Genomic DNA, 17,019 nt, shown 5'->3' on the forward strand with positions numbered 1-17,019 from the left:
CCCCGCCGGGCCGTCGCCGCAGCATCTTCTGCCCCTGCGCCCCCGCCAGCCCTGAGGAAGTCCCCGCCGAGGACCGGAGCCCCAGGGAGCGCAGGAGGAAAGACCAGAGACTCCCCTAAAACATCCAGATGCTGAGGATCGAAGCAGCCTAGCCAAAGCTTTCTGTGGATTAAAAATATATACGATTTTTTTTTTTTTTGGCAGAAAAGGAGAAGACCAGAGGGGATCTGCAAGGAAAAAGAGGGGATGTAACTCGTGGATACGTTTTTTTCCACCCCTCAAACGTCTTGTTTTACTTTGTAAACATTTTTTTTAAGACCCCAGCTCCAGCCTTACGGCCCCAGACCTCCAGGGTGCAAGGAGGCGGTTTTCATTTGGGGCTTTGCATATTTGATTCTTAAATTTGAAAGAGCCTCCGTATTTCGCCAGACATCTCATGCGGGGTGAAGTCCACTCGACCCCCTTCCCCGAGTCTTCGTGTGTACGGAATTCGAGGAGATCCGGTTACTAAGGATATAGAGGAAAAAAATAAATCGCGTGCCTGCTTTTTTTTTTTTTTTTTTTAAATTGCCTGCTTCTCCCCACCCCCAAATTAAGTTGCTTAGCAAGGGGGAAAGAGGCTTTTTCCTCCCTTCAGCCCAGCCGAACGCCTTTCGTTTTTTGCCCCCGCGGATCTTCCATGTAGGAAGCCGAGGCTGGCGAGCCCGACAATCGGGAGCCGCTGCGGGGGGGCCTCTTTTTGGGGAGGCGTTGACCCGGGCAGGCTTCGCCGCCCCCAGGGAAGAGGCAGCCGCGTTCCTCCGGGGTGCGCCGGGGCCCGAGAGCCGCGCACGGCGCGGGCCGCGCGGGGTGGGGCAGCCGGAGCGCAGGCCCCCGAACCCCGGCGGGCGCCTCCGGGCCCCCGCGCGCGCCCCGGCCTCCGGGAGACTGGCGCATGCCACGGAGCGCCCCTCGGGCCGCCGCCGCTCCTGCCCGGGCCCCTGTTGCTGCTGTTGTCGCCTGCGCCTGCTGCCCCAACTCGGCGCCCGACTTCTTCATGGTGTGCGGAGGTCATGTTCGCTCCTTAGCCGGCAAACGACTTTTCTCCTCGCCTCCTCGCCCCGCATGTTCAGGACCAAACGATCTGCGCTCGTCCGGCGTCTCTGGAGGAGCCGTGCGCCCGGCGGCGAGGACGAGGAGGAGGGTGCGGGGGGAGGCGGAGGAGGAGGCGAGCTGCGGGGAGAAGGGGCGACGGACGGCCGGGCGCATGGGGCCAGTGGCGGCGGCGCAGGCAGGGCTGGCTGCTGCCTGGGCAAGGCGGTCCGAGGTGCCAAAGGTCACCACCATCCCCATCCCCCAGTCGCGGGCACCGGCGCGGCCGGGGGCTCCGAGGCGGATCTGAAGGCGCTCACACACTCGGTGCTCAAGAAACTGAAGGAACGGCAGCTGGAGCTGCTGCTCCAGGCCGTGGAGTCCCGCGGCGGGACGCGCACCGCGTGCCTCTTGCTTCCCGGCCGCCTGGACTGCAGGCTGGGCCTGGGGGCGCCCGCCGGCTCGCAGCCCACTCAGCCGCCCGCGTCCTATTCGCTCCCCCTCCTGCTGTGCAAAGTGTTCAGGTGGCCGGATCTCAGGCATTCCTCGGAAGTCAAGAGGCTGTGTTGCTGTGAATCTTACGGGAAGATCAACCCCGAGCTGGTGTGCTGCAACCCCCATCACCTTAGCCGACTCTGCGAACTAGGTAATAAGTTGTTCTGCGCCAAAAAAAAACGCTGAAGTGGTGGGAAAAAGCCCCCGTGGGCTGTGTGTTTGTGCAGCCACCTCTCCGGAGGGGAGTGTACAGTCTTTCCTGGGAGGAGACTTGGGGACAGAAGTAAAGGGACACGGGGAAACTGGAAGGGCATTCCCTGGGGGTTCCCTTACAATGTTTTCGCTCTCGCTCCTAGGGGGGCTATGGGCTGCTCTTGCACACTCTGCAGGCATACAGTTAAAAATTAGACGCTCTCATTTCCGGATCAGCTGGGGGTGGGTGTAGAAAGAAGCAGGGGTCACGCCTCCCCCGCACCCGGAAAGGCGTTGAGGTGTGTGGCGGAGTTGGATTTGGGCCAAGCCCGCCAAGGAAGGCTGGGAGACGCGAGTTGTAAAGGCTGGGAAGTCTCTGCTCTTTTAGTAAATAAGGAGAGTCACTTCGGGCACAAGCGGCACGGATACTGCCCTGGCTGCGCAGCTTTGGGGAATTTGGGGCAAATAGGGTTAGGATGGGAGACTGGACTGCGTCTAGTCTGAACTCTGACAGCCCATGGTTGTAAAAGAGCAAGGAGTCCGGAGAAGTTGGGTGTCCCCCACTTTTCCTTTCATCCAACACAGGAAAGCACGGACTTGACCATAGGATGGCCTGCCCCCAGCGCCTCGGTGACGGTGCTGCCCCTTACTGCACTGGGGCCTGGACTGAGACCCCAGCCTTCTTCATTGCTTCCCTTTTCTCTACGTCTCTGTGCAGGGCGGGGAGGGGTGCACCCTGGGCGCCCACAGATCTTCCCAAGTTCACCTGCTCTCTTGGGGCGCGTCTCCCGGGTGGGCTGAGAAAGGGGACCCCTGCGTTGCCGGCGCTGGTGCGGACCGGAGCGGCGGGGGCGGAGATGAATTGCACCCCAGGGGGGCGGGCCGGAGAGGGGAGGGGCGGACGGTGAGAGCGAGCTCCGGAGTTTGGGGACGGGGAGGGGGCTGTTTGTCGCCCCCGCCCTGGGAACGTGAGGTGCGCGGCCCTACCGAGCCGCGGCCGAGCGGGTAGTTTCCTGCCGGGCCGGCCGAGCGCGGCGGCGGCGGCGGCCGCAGACGTGCAGGAGCGGAGCGCAGAGGCTGGCGCCAGGCGGCCTCTTTTGTTTATCTGACAGCTAAATATCAAGGCAATCACCGCCTCGCGGCCCTGCCTCCAACCCCCACAGCTAAGACAAACAGTTGGGCTAAAAGAATGCCTCTGTTATCATAAGTTTCTATCTCTCTCTCTCATGGCTCGGCCTTTATTTTCTCTTACTTTTTTAATTCCAGAGTCTCCCCCTCCTCCTTACTCCAGATACCCGATGGATTTTCTCAAACCAACTGGTGAGTAGATGTTTTTAAAAATATCTTCCCTCTCTCAAGTTAGAAACGGAGCCTCTAGAACGCGGATTTTTATGTCCAGGCAGCGGCTTGGGGAGGCGCTGGGTTTGCGCGGAGGTGGTTATAGGTTTCCTCTGTTGGAAGTTTGGTGGATTTTTGTGTTTTGTGTTTTTATACATATATGTATATATATATTTTTCTCTAAAACGTTTCTTAGGTACGCTTTATAGTTTGTTCCTTTTTCATCTATTTGCACTCCGTGACCGAAGTTGGCCCAGTTTTAACACGTGGAATTTGATCCACGCAGAAGTGTCTTGGGAGCCAAATAGGACAGGTTGATGGGAAAATTCGGAGTCTGTGAGTGCCAGAAGAGTCAGTGGGAAGAATGGATAATTCGATGGAAGGGGAGACATTTTAAAAAGGCGCAGAGAAGACTTTGATTTGGAGTAAGAGTTCAGAGAATTTAAGTAAAGGCAAAACCATTCTAACGAGTTTCCTCTGCTCCCGTCCCCTGCAAGTCAGTGCTCCTCCCGGGTTTTCTCAGAATTCTTGGTAGGGGCCATAAAAGTTTTTAGCATAGCTCTGCCTGCCTGTTGCTTTGTCACTGGATGGCAGGGGGCCAGGGCAAAAGCTCATTTGAGGCTGGCACCAGCCCTGTGGAGGTTGTCTGCATTCAACTTCTGGCTGGCAGTGCAGGAGCTCACCCTATGGAGCTAACAGTGCCAGGGAGAAAAAAGGGTCAGCAAAGCTGGGACTGTGGGGGTGACAACAAGGACTGGCTCCTGTGTCCTGGAACCCCTTCTTAACAGGGGGAAATTTATTCCCTGGAAAGTAGGGATTGTAACTTTGAAACTTTGTGCCCTGTATACTGGTGCCTGAAAAAATATAATGTTTGTGACTTTCTTTTGCCAAGTTTCTGGGAGAAGAAGTGGAGGGTTGGGCCTCATTTGGCTCTTGGAATTCTACAAGTCCTTCCGCCTCTGAGTTTTAGCTGTTGGGCTTTCCCCCCACTAATTAAAAGTTTTGCTGGGGTGTTGTCATAAATTAAATACTTTAATGAACAGTGTAACCAAAGCCCACAGCCCTCCCGGGACTCCACCGCTCCCAAGTTGGGAAGGCGTTGTTGCTTGCCTGGTGCCTGTCTAATAAGTGGCCTGAAAAGCATGTGATATTTTGCTTTCGATTTACAAAACACCAGATAAATGGTCATTAATGAGGAGATAACCAGCCCTCTGTATCTGTAACAAACGTTAACTGAAATTACCAAACTCTGTTTTCTCAAAGAATAACTTGACTGGGTTTTTGGCTCCAAGACTCAGGAATTCTTTATGAGGTTAGTTCTCCAAGGGGCCATCTCTGTCCGGTTTTTGTTTTTTTTCCTGCAGTCTTCAAATTTGAAGATTTTTTCCTTTAAAGAGATAGACCAGTCACTTGGCCCCAGGAGTAAAGACAAATAGGGGTAAATGTTTCTAGAAGCCTCCTAAAACCATGGGAGAGAAGGAAGGGTTACATTCTCTTGGGTTTCCTGCAGAGATACCAGGGTAAATCTGTTCACCGGATTTAAGCAGTCATTCTGCCAGGCCAGGACCTCATTTTCAGTGAGTAGAGTGATATATTTATTCATTAGCAAGTGTTGACATTAGGTAGCAAAATGTGTGTAAACAGAGAAGCCACAAAGACAGGAATGTGCCATTTCCAAGGGGGAGAAAAGTTCTCCAGATCAGCCAATAGGAAGTGATTAACCTGCCTATCGGAAACTCAAACAGCTGGTTACTCACCCAAAACGCTTTGTTTAAAACAAAACAAAAAAAGAAATGGCATGAAAAACAGCCTCGATGTCTAAGGACTTAAGGGTGATACGGGGGCCTCAGGACTTGAGGTTGGAGGGAGGAGAAGCTCCCTGTGGAAGGGACTATTCTGACACATTTGAAGGGCAGCGAGGACTGGGGCTTGTTTTCAGGCTGCCGTGGCCAGAGGTGTTGAGGTCAGATCTATAGATGGAGATGCTGCCCCTCATGTTATACGTGGGAGGAGAGTATTTGGCTGGGGAATTTAATTTAGATCAGCCACTTACATTCTTAAGTTTTGAAGCCCTAGATTGAAGTTTCGGTCTTGGGTTACTAGGTGAGAACCCGGCATAAGGTTTTACAATGGACAGCTTTTAAAATCCTCATCAGTTGCACAACTAAGGGAATCCTTTCTGTGAAGTCTCCAGCTTGGCAAGGAGGTGATGGGGAGGGGGCTGGGCCCTGTAGCCTTTGGAGGGACTCTAGGGCCAAAAGTGAACCTGGGAGCTCCATTTTGCTATGGTTCAGGCTGTTCTACTGAAGCCTCTGCAAGTGTGTGATCTTTGGAGACCTGGGTGCTAGGTGTTCCTAAGCTAGCAGAATCATCTGAGAAAGAGAGTTAGACACAGCTGAACTTAGGAGCAGGATGGCTGTGCCTTGTGGCAGTCAGAAGTCAAGAAGACTCCCTCCCTAACTCCATCACACGAGGAATAAGAGCATGCTGTTTGAAATTAGATCTCACTTTATGGAGTCGGGGGTGTTGGGGGGATTGCTCTGTAGGCTCTGCTCTTTGTGTTCTCTGTATCCCATGGTCTGAAAGTTTGAAGAATGCCGGGGCGGGGGGTGGTAGTTGCTTGGTGTGCTGTACCTGCTTAGGCTGGGGACCCAGGTGGCCAGTGCTCATTGGCACATGATGGAGCCTCCAAAGCCTAGTTGAGAAGTCTGGGATCTAGCCTTCCTTTTCCTCTTAATTTAGTCTACTCTTAACTTTTCTGGGCCTCTTTATAAATCCAGATGATCAAAAAGTTAGATTAGGTGGTTCCTTCATTCACTCATTTATTGGTTCGTTCATTCTGCAGGCCTGATGATGTGCCTGCCTAAAAATATGATGATTCCAATGCAGTAGATTCTCCTTCTGTGCCCAGGGCTGTGGATCGGGGCAGAGCGGGGATACCTGGGGTATACTGCCATTGGCGGTGGTGGCGTTGGCAGCGGTGGGTCCTCTGTCCTGGACAGTACTTAAAAGGAAGCTCAAAACTAGGTTGACAGTGGCTCTTTGGGAACCATTATCTTGGTGAGAAAAGTGGGATCCCAGCCCTTTTACCTGGTACTCTTCTCAACAGCTTGTTCCAGGTTCGCATCTTCTAGGGCTCTGTTGCTGCTGGGAGAGGGGAATGAGTCTTTCTCCCACAGCATCCAGCACTTACCGGGTACTTGGTAATGTTCAGCAGTGGATAGGAGCCAGGAATGGCCTCAGACTTCTGAGTGTGTGTGTGCCAGCCTGGGCTCTGGGGAGTGGGCAACACAAGCAGAAGCTGAGACCCTGACTTCAGAGATCTGTCTTGGCAGAACTTTCCTGTGGGCAAGCGATGGAGATATGGCTTCTTTGACCTTTCTTTGCTAAGCTTGGCAGTAGCTTGAGGCCAGTCTGGATGCTGAATACTGTCTCAGCCTGACTACCTGCAGGAAAGAGAGTGAGGACTCTGGTGGCCTGGGGAGGGAGAGCTGTGGGACAGGAGCTGAGCTCTTGGGTATGGCCCAGCTCACTGGGTGGCCCCTTGGGCTAGTCAATGACGCCTCAGTTTACCTGGGTGCCAGTCAGACAGGTATACTTTGCTACTTCACAGGGGTGGTAGGGAGGCCTAATTAATGTTTGTAAATCCTCCTGAGATCAAAGGCCCTGCAGAAGGGCAGAGCACCATTTCATAAAAACGCTTGTGGTTGCCAGTGTGGAGCTGGCTTACCTTTGATCTGAGACAGGCCGACACCCTGAATGTGGTCCCAGCTATGCCCTGAGATGCCAGGCCCTTCCTTTGAAACACACCTTGCCCTGGGATTCAGCCAGCCAAAGCTAGGTGGGGGGAGTGGCCATGGATAAGTCATCATGTTTAATGTGGGGTGTCTTCCGTTTGGGGGTAGGTAGCAGCCTATCTCTAGAACATGGTGAAGGCCATCAAAGTAGTTTGGAAAGTGCAGGGTATACACCATTTAACGAGCAGCTCCATTTCCTGTGTCCCCTATTGTTTTCCATTTGATTAAGTGTATCCTGTAAAACTGTATATTCCTGTTAGGAATGATACTTTACGCTGATAAAACGAGATCATACACAGTCTTTTCTCTCTTCTGCCTGCAACCACTCCTCTGCTTCCCCCTCCCTTGTTTAGGAGAATTCTTGAAAAGTTGTTCTTCCAGACTGAGAGAGAATGCCTGCTGGAGAGGGGTTAGAGAGAGACTTGAGGGGTGGGGGTAGGTGGGGGCCAGGCAGTAGAAACCAGAGGTGGTCTGGGGCAATGTGTAGACCAGGCCCCAGTTCTCCATCTGCCTTTATGAGGGAGTGGACATGGCTGTTGGGCTACCAAAGGGCTCCCAGGGGCTGCTGGCCTCTGAGCTGCTCTTTTGCTTGACTTACTGTTTGCCAAGTGGTTCCAGTGGGAAACTGGGAGTGCACATCCCAGAGACATCCTGCTGGTGGCCTGGCCGCGGGGGGGAACTGACATTTGCACCATCCACCCTGTGCATTTGCCGCAGAGTTGGGCAGCACTTTGTCTGAGCCAGACTTTCTCTGTGGATCTCAGTACGTTTGGCATCTGCCAGGTGAGCAGAAAGCTTACAGGGTCTTGTGTATTTTTGTTTCCTGGGACTAATTAGTTGTGGTTTGTGGGCATTATTTTTTGTTTTAATTGCTTAGAGGGAGGTTGTCGAGTTTATTTCTCAGCTAGATTTGTCATTATCCTCATTAACATTTAGGTCACTGTGCCGAGTACCTGAGGGTGACAAAGACAGTGAAGAGAAGCTTATAGTATAGGACAGACAGGATCTGAAAGTAAAGGATCCAGTAAAGACAGCAGGAGGAAACTCCAAGTGCTGGTGCCAGAACGATTTTATAGGAACTGAGGGCAGGGAGCCTTGCAGGCCTGGGGTTGCCCGGGAAGGTTTCCAGAGACATGGGGAGTTTGGACTAGGCCTGGAAGCAGGTAGAACATTTCCCCTCTGGCTGGGAGCCTTGCCCAGAATGTTCTGTCTTGATCTGGTGGTAGCTCTGCACAGGTGTAATCATGACTACAATGCATTGAGTTGTACTTGAGATGGGTATGCTTTCTTATACTTATTAGACCTCAGTTAACAAGGAAAGAGAGGTTTCTTTAGCCCAATGACTGTCTTGATAAAGTCCTAAAGAGCTGGGAAGTCTATCTTTAAAAAGATGAGGGCCGTGAGAGTGGCAGAGAGGCCACTGGATCCAAGCAAGGAGACTGCCCTTGATTTTTCTCTGAGAAAGATGGCGGGGATACAGCCACCAGGGTGGAGGGAACCTGGGCCTCCTTTGACCTTGGCAAACTACTTGGTTTCCTCAATGGGGGACTTGCAGTACAAGAGAAATTCCAGCCGGTCTGTGATCGACCCTGACTTGACTAATGATTAACTGCCTGCCCAAAGCCCAGACGAATGACAAGGTGCTGTGGTCTGTCTGATGATGGGCAGCAAGGCCAGAGCAGCCCATTCATAATCAGTCTCGCGGCTGGGAGTCAGCTGCTTGGAATGTGTGGTTTCTCTTTAATGCTGTTTAGAATGTGCTTAAAAATTAATCTCGGTGTTTTTATTTATTTATTTGTGTGTTTATTTTTTCTCTCTCCTTTTCAAATCCGCAGCAGACTGTCCAGATGCTGTGCCTTCCTCCGCTGAAACAGGGGGAACGAATTATCTGGCCCCTGGGGGGCTTTCAGGTAAGACACTTTCTTGGATTTTCCTGGCGATTCCAAGACCTCTTAATTATTGGAGACTGGTCTGGTATTCTCGCTTTTCTGTGCGTTAAACTGGGTGCATCATTCTTGGTGACTCTGTGGCCCTTCCGCTTGGCCATCTGAAGTCCCTTGCATATCAGGACACTCCAGAGATGCGAAAATGGGGTCCATCTGAGGACTGTGTTGTGCTGTGTTTTGGGGTGCTTGTTAAGCAGCTCCGGGTTTCCATTTAGTGACTTTGGTGTCACTAGTTCTAGATTCCAGCTCTTTTTTTTCCTCTTCTTTTGCTCTTTGTGCATTGAGTGCCTCAAGAGGGGTGGATCCTAGCTCTCAGGAACTTTTTGAGGACGCATCCCGTGTAGGATGGGCGGTCAGAGTAGATGTCCTTGATGTTTCTCTGAGCTCCGATTCCCAACCAGCCTAGTGCAGATGGCTGTCGTGCATGTCTGGGGCCGGGGGCGACAGGATTTGGGCACCGCAGACAGTGGGTGTTGGCACCACTACCCTGGATGGAAGGTTTTCCTTAGTGCTGGAGGGTTATGCGATTGGATGAGGGACACTGGGTAGCGGAGCATCATTTTCCCTGAGGGACATGATAAGAAAGTGATCAACTTGGAGAAACTCATTAGCAATGTAACTGAGAGGCATTTCCTTTTTTATTTATTTATTTTGTTCACACGACATCCTGTTTCTACCTGTTTTTTCCATCCCAGTGTCCATCAGTAACCTGGAAAAAAAGGAAAAAAAAAAAAACTCCAGCAGAGTTCTGGGCATTTCTTGCTTTTGGGACTTTGGTTGTAGGATCATGGCAGCTCAGGTGGAAGCTGTAAAACTGTCTTTGGGCGTTGGGGGCGTGCACAACCAAAACTGTCTTTGGAGACTGTGGCATACGCTGTTTTGGGAGGTGGCTAACTGGTCAAGCGTCTCTTAGGCTCGGTTCATCCTGGCCAGTTCCCTCCCAGGCTACCCTCTCCAGGAACTGAGCTTGCTGAGAATGTCTTCAGGGAGACCTGTTTGTTTTCATTTCTGTGCAGTATAGACTCTGAGTGTTATCTGAGACAGAGAGTATTGTTTACTCAAAGCTCCTAATGAGAACTGCACAGGAAAATGAGGGACCCAGAAAGGGGAGAGGGGCTTGGGGGGGTGAGGATGGGAGTGGACCAGAGCCCGCCAGGAGGCAGGACCCCTCTGCAGCAGCATTGGAGCTGCGTCTTTTCTGCTTTCTAAGGCTAAGAGAAAGAAAGAAGCCCAACGAGAGGAAAGAGTCTGGGCAAAATAACACACTCAGGATGTTGTTAGATGGTTTTATTTTTTAAATCCTGAGGGTACAGGGAGGCGCCCCAGCCCCTCCGAACCACATGAAATAAGCAAGGGAAGTGGTAGCTTTTGAAAGGGGACTGTTCGGAAGGTTTGTCTTATTGATAACATCTTGTCTGTCTCCTGCTGGAGGAAATGACGACACCAGACTGAGCCACCGGGCTGAGTGCCTCCCTTCTCGGCCCCCAGAGAGCCAAACAGTGTGACCCACTAAACGGTGTGCCCCCCACTGCCCCTTTTGGGACGGGTGGGCTTTATGTCCCCAAAGCTTTTCCAGTCCTAGAAAGAAACTGAGGATAAAACAATTATTAACTCTTCCCCACACCCCCAAGGTAATTGCAGCCATTTAGATTAATGAGAAGCTGTTAGGAAGGAGCCCTTGCCTCTGAAGGGATCCCGTGGTTTAACAAAACTGCAAAAAGAAAAAAAAGGAGGGAGGGGGGCTCCACATGAAAGAGCATTTGTTTTGAATTTTAGCTCTTGATTTACTAATTCCCAAGGCTTCAAAGTTTGAGCTCTTTCTTCTTTCCCTTCGAAGTTGGAGTAGTTTATTAATAATGTGCCGTGGGGGGAAATTGAAGAGACCGTATTTTGGGTGGCTGCCAGTGGTTTGGGGGTATCTGGAGGGGAGGTGATAGGCATGGAGAAAACCCGGGGTTACACCATCTGCAGTGAGGATGCCCCCTCCCCCCGCGAAGATGATGGTAGCGGCCCCCGGTCCAGGGCAGAGGGTTTCATAAGGAGAAAGCCCGGACCTCCTCCTTCCAAGAAGTTTGATCTTTCCTTGGGGAGGAGGGTAGCCTGAGTGTGTCCGCCTTGCAGAGGATGAGGCCTTGCAGAGGATGAGGCCTCTGGCAGCTGTGGGGGCTGAATAGGGCAGGGGCAGGGCTGGGGCCAGGTAGGAGGGCCCTGCCAGGTAGCGGGAGGAGCTAGGCGAGGCTGGAGGGTGGGAACCTGTTTTGGGGAAGGGGACAACTGGGCATCAAGGTAGGGAGCAGTGGAAGCGCCCACAAGGATTTGTCCCCTTATCCCCCTTGAAATAACCTTTCTGAGTGTGTCTTTCACAGGCTCTGTGTGCTGTTTGCCTTCCTGTCCTGCCCTGGCTGAGAGCAGGCTTAATGAATGGGGCTCAGTTTAGGGTGGGAGGCAGGTCGGCAGCGGGAGCCAGGGCTTGATTCTCTTGGCACAGGAAGAAGGGAAAGAAAAAACAGCCGAATGTGAAAATGTGGGGCCTCGGTGGTGTGGGGATGGGGGTGTGCTCAAAGGCATGCCCCCTTCTGAAATGCCGGGGTGACTCCCAGGCTGGCCCTTCCCTTTCCTGCGAGGAAGGGGGAGTGGGTGGTAGGCGCCCTGGGAGCAGGCCCGCTGGCTGCAGGTTGGAATTCTAGCCTTGCAGCGTGGGGCTGGCCCGTGACAGGCTCTGGCCTTCGGGACTTGCAGTGAGCACACCCCACCCCTACAAGTTTCCTCAGTCTGGGAAAACGGCACATTTTTAGAAGGCTATGACTCGGTTCCAGGAGATTGTACTTTCATTTCTGACAGCCGGCTCTCTGAGACAGATGGATTGCTTGGTGCATGGTTGTGCGTGTGCGTGTGCGCGTGTGTGTGTGCGTGCACGTGCTGCTGATGTACAGATAGATGGTCCCGTGCACAGACACATGAGCAGGCAGATGCCCACAGGCAGGCTCTGGGATAGGCCTGGGCGCTCTCACATGGGGTCGGTGGACCTCACGGCAACGTCTCCAGGAGGATACGCACTTTGGGGCAGGGGAGTGTTTATGGACTGGTTCTGGATTGTGACTTGTGAGCCTGAGTTAAGCTCTCTGGGTGTGGTGCCTTTTGAAAGGCATGGGATTCCAGAACGGGCCCTTGCTGCTAGAATGTGTCCTGGCGAAGGAAGACCCACCTTGGAGAGGTCCGATAGACAGGAAGCTTCTAGGTTCAGCGTGGTAGTGGAAATGGGAAGGATTTGCTCCCAGAGCTTTCACTATATCGCTGGTAACTGAGAGTGTGTTAGGAGCTGTCATCTTTGCAGCTTGCATCTGGGGTTTCGGAGGGGGGATGTCTTTCATTTGACTTGTCTTCTGTCCTGGTTTGGGGGTTTGAAAGAAGGACCACCTTATTTGCAAGTTCTAGGTCTTCGCGCATCCTCCAGGCTCCTGTATATCTGAATGCTTGCAGCTGGCTGGGCCTCAGCCATACGGACCTCGCTGGTTAGGGCAGGGAAGGAGCGGAGGTCAGCAACCACTTGTAGTTATTTAAACTTCAAAAGAGGCGTCAGATTTAAACTTCAAAAGAGGCGTCAGTGGATTTCAAGGAAAGAGGTAGGAAGCGATGAAGACATAGGTACTGACGTCTTTGGAGGGGGTCGTTGATAGAACCCCATCTCTTGTCTGTGTGAAGTCATGCTTTTTGGAAAGACTCTGTCCCACCAATCCAAGGGAGGCCATCTCCGCTGCTGAGGTCTTGAAGGGTCCATGTGGAGCTTAGTCGGGGTAATGGGCGTGCCCTGAGTCAGCGGTCACTGCAGAAACCATTCTCTTCTCTTCCCTCCTGCCTTGTATGGTAGCCTCAGTGGAGAGTCTTCAAAAATACCTCTATAACCTGAAAATGCGATCCTAGCTCAGGCCACGGCCAACCTGGGCTTAAACCAAGTAGTTTAGGAAAGATTGCTCCATCCTGTTTTTAAGGAAAGTTATTCAGCTGCATGTGAACAATTATTCATTGTCTGGCTTGGGATGGTGATGGCAAACTGGGAACCTGGGTGCTTGTTGCTGTTTTTAGTGTCTTTCCCCTGCTTGGGAACAAGCAGCTTGTGGTTTCACTGAGCGCTCTCATGCCATTGAAGTGTGGGGGTGGATTGAGCTCATCCAGGTGGCCAAGTGCATGGGCTTTGAAGGATGAGCAGACGGACCAGGACATGTGACCCTTACCTACCGGCTCCCCTACCCCTAAGTCACTGTGAGAGGTGACAGTCTAGAGCTCTAAGAGCTTTATCTTCCTAAATGCCAGCCTAATGACTCGGGCCTAGGGCCAGCTTACCTGGTACACACCCACTCCGGTGAAGACCAGTCCTAGACAGCAGCTCAGGCTGTTTGCCGCCTCATCTGCAAAGCTAGAGTTCATGTACTCACCTCTGGAGAAGGGCTCTTTGATAAAACCTCTTTTGTCCTGGAAAGAATAAAGTGGTCAGATGGGGGTTAAATGCAGGGTGACAGCATTTAAAGTCTGGGGCTAATTTGGGCTGCTCTGCACACCAGACTAGATGGGCTGCTGCCGCATGCATCTTGTCACTGAGGCAGAACGGGGCGGCCGGCGAAGGGGGAAAGGGCCGGGTGAGGGCTAGTTTCCGGCGTAGCTTTTGGCTACAGTCTAACACACTAACCCCTCCTCCACCTTGAGCCTTTTCTTTAGCAGAGCCTGGTTGTAGCTGGGTGAACTTCCAGGACCTGCGGGAGGGACCTCTGACAAGCTCAGAGCCAGGAGGGCAGTGAAAAGGGAGGAAATGCCAAAGGATTCAAGATGAATTTGGCTTCCTTTGCTTCTTTCTTGTTGCCATTACTGCGCCATAATATTGCTTCTGCAGTGCTATGATTGCCTGGCTGCTACTTATTCACTTCAGTCTAGGCTTGGAAGCTGGAGCAGCCCCTTCAGAGCAGGTGTGTGTCAAAGCAGGTGTGGGAGAAAAAAAGGCACACGGTGACGGTCCCAGACTTCCCTGCACGCTAGGACTCCTGGGATCTTCTGAACCAGTCTGTTGGTGGGGTCCCAGTATCAGTAGCTTTGAAGCTGCCCAGGTGATTGCAATGTGCAGATAAGTTAGGGAACCCCCTGGTGTAGAGGGTAAAGGAGACTTCGTTCCTGCTGGGAGTTTCTTTCATGGCTTCTCCTGGTGATTGTGCAGGTTGTCTGTGATTCTACAAAGTAGTTCCCCACCTTATCCACAGTTTCAGTTACCCACAGTCAACCACAGCCCAAAAATATTAAATGGAAAATGTCAGAAATAAAGCATTCTTCATTTTTAAGTTGCGCACCCTTCTGAGGAGTGTGGTGACATCTCCCACCGCCCCGCTTCACCCCAGAACGCGAATCGGCCCTTTGTCCAGCATGTCCACGCCGTGGACGCTACCTCGTAGCCGTCTCGGTGGTCAGATCAACTGTCGTGGTATCACAGCGCTTGTGTTCAGGTCACCCTCGTGTTACTTAATAATAATGGCCTCAGAGCACAAGGGAGCATCCCTGTGCTGGCAATTCGGATATGCCAAAGAGAAGCCGTAAAGTGCTTTCCCTAAGTGAAAAGGTAATTCTTGACTTACGAGGCATTTTATTTGTCTCACATCATCACAAGAAGAATGGTGAGTACAGTACAAGATCGTTTGAGGGAGACCACATTCATGTAACTTTTACTATTGTATGTTTACTTGTTTTTAATCTCTTACTGTGCCTAATTTGTAAGTTAAACTTTTTCAAAGGTATGTATGTGTAGGAGGACACATAGTATATATAGGGTTGGGTACTCTCCTTGGTTTCAGGGGTCACTTGGGATTTTTGGAACAGATCCTCCATGGATAAGGGGACATTACTGTTTATGCCCCCATAGTGAAGAATTTAAGTATTTTCTCAAATAAGATTTTTGCTTGACTGTAGGAACTTGACAAGGTGCATTAACTGCGCCTTCCTCCAGTTGTCTTTGCTGTTGTAAATGGCATTATAAAAGTGACCCGTGGGACAGTTTTCTCTTGGGCTGGTAAAGGTATTCTGGAACCAGACAGTGGGCACAGTTGCCCAGCTCTGTGAATGTACTCAATGTCACTAATGGTAAATTTTATGTTATGCATATTTTAAAAAGTAGTGACCTGCAGTAGCTTTTAAATACATGCAGATATTTTTGGATAATCAATAAAGAACGGTGACTTTGGAGAAGAAAAACGGAGAGACTTCTGTTAGGTGCCTGGGACCCGCTGTTGATGGGCACTTGTTTCCGGGGGAGCCTCTGGAGTCTTCTGGGTGGGGCCGGGGGCGGGGTGGTGGGCACAGGGATGAGCCTGACTCCCTGACCCGATTTACCTGAAAAAGGCGCCAGCTCAGTGTTGATTTTTCGACCTTCCCTTTTCCATGTGGTTTGCAGAAATGAGAGGCAGGAAAGTTCCCTGTGGTTTGTTTTTCGAGGCTGACCTTTCTGCAGGGGAAGCGCGTGCACTCGTGCGATGCAGGGGCCGTCTCCCAAAGCCTGGGGTCCTCTGCATGATCCAGGTCCTTTCTCTGGCCGTCCCGCTGGAGCCCCTGATCAATGTGGCATCCTCGCTGAGGTTCTAGGGCTGCAGAAGAGGGGGGTGACTTGCCCGGAGCCCTCCCTTTGTGGGAGCCTTGTGAAAGGGTACTGTACAGCCAGCCACTGGGAGGCCAGCACTGGCCCTACCGTCTTTCTCACTCAGTATTGAATGGCTAGCCCAGCGTCTGGCTGCGTGCCTACTGTCACAGAGAGGCTTCCTCTCTGGGCTATTTTCAGCGGGAAGATATTATTAACTGCTGAGGCACAGTTCTCAATTTAGTGGCTAACACACCAAGAAAGCAACATTCACCTGGTTGTGGCAACTCTACTAAAACACCTTGGCTTATTTCAGGGGCTTGGCTTCCCCTGGCCCTCTCCACTTCTCCCCGTGGGGTCTCCTTGGGAATCTAGGCCCTAACCCAGTTTCTGGGGAAGTCGCAATTGCAGATTCAGTATCTTACCATAGAGAGAACAAGGCTTTTTATTAAGCCAACTCTTTAAAAGTATAGAAAGTGATAGTATTTATATTCTAAGAGAGGGAGATTTTGCAATAGGGATGAGGCACTGGATGGGAAAAAGAACTTTAAAGAGTTTAGGACAGTTGTTTAAAACAGGGTGATAACTTTCACCTTGTCAGCGAACAGGAAATATTGGGACAAGACAGGAAATTGCATCACTCTTTTTATGAGGAGAACTCCAGAAAAAAGATGTTCGTGAAAGGTAGTGGCTGGGAGGAGACCGGCCCTGTTTTGGTTTTTTTCTCCCTCTCCTTCTTCCCTTCCACTCCCACGAGAACTTTTAGGCCATTTTCTTTAAGAAAGAGGCTGTTTGAGAACTTTATGTTATTTTTATTATTTAAAAAAAATATTTTACCAGAAAGGTCACCTTCAGTTGAAATGTTAACTGCAGCCTTATTTCCCGGTTTACTAAAGAATCTTTCATGACTTTTCAGCTTCCTTCCCCAAATGGCGGGCCGAGCAGCTCTTGGCTGGAAGCACATTTTGGTTTGGCTGCTCAGTCCTCCACACCGAGCCCCACCCAGTGTCATTAGCTCAGTTTTAACTTGCAAAAAAAAAAAAAAAATTTAAAAAAAAAAATTTTTTTTTTTTTTGGTAGGGGATAGGTAGGAATTTACTCATGCCCTTGGCTTTGTCACCTCAGCATCGCTTTCCCCTGACAGAGGTACCTGGCATTTGGCAGGCTGGAACTCAGGGTGGTCTTTATTTTAAAGCCACTGAACTTACCTGCTTCTAGGGATCTAGTGAGGAGTGGAGAAGAAACAGGGTGCCCCTCACAGCTGTGCCCAGTAGCTGTGTCCTGCCCTGGAGGCAGGAGGTCATGGGGCTGGCCCCCTGGTCACCCAGAGGCTACCCCCAGAAAGAGGACTTGCCTCTACTCCTCGGTGGTTTGGAGAAGGATACTGACCAGGGTGTGAAAACACTGTCTCCATTTACTCATCTCTAGGTTTCTAAGTCCCCACTTGGACGATGTCAGTGTTCTAATGGCATGGGACAGTGCCCTGACAGGTGCTGCCGCGGAGCCACCTTGAGGATGAAGACCAGAAAGAAAGCCGAGTGTGTGGCAGGCTTGCTCACTCCCCACTTACCCC

The 17,019-nt window shown here is 51.5% G+C and overlaps 1 protein-coding gene across 2 annotated transcripts in view; it reads left to right on the forward strand.

Moving 5' to 3' along the window:
• Nucleotides 1-6: 6 nt before the first annotated feature.
• Nucleotides 7-17,019, forward strand: part of SMAD7 (SMAD family member 7) — a 30,620-nt gene continuing 13,607 nt past the window's right edge. Inside the window, exons 1-3 of one of the 2 annotated variants that reach the window (XM_006919914.3) lie at nucleotides 7-1,717; nucleotides 3,025-3,078; nucleotides 8,729-8,803. In XM_006919914.3, the coding sequence (XP_006919976.1) occupies nucleotides 1,105-1,717; nucleotides 3,025-3,078; nucleotides 8,729-8,803 (742 nt within the window). In that variant the 5' untranslated portion in view covers nucleotides 7-1,104. The remainder of the gene's footprint in view (nucleotides 1,718-3,024; nucleotides 3,079-8,728; nucleotides 8,804-17,019) is intronic. The other variant, XM_006919915.3, reaches the window with a different exon arrangement.

Source organism: Pteropus alecto, unplaced genomic scaffold, assembly GCF_000325575.1.
Source record: "Pteropus alecto unplaced genomic scaffold, ASM32557v1 scaffold146, whole genome shotgun sequence".
Classification (NCBI taxonomy): domain Eukaryota; kingdom Metazoa; phylum Chordata; class Mammalia; order Chiroptera; family Pteropodidae; genus Pteropus; species Pteropus alecto.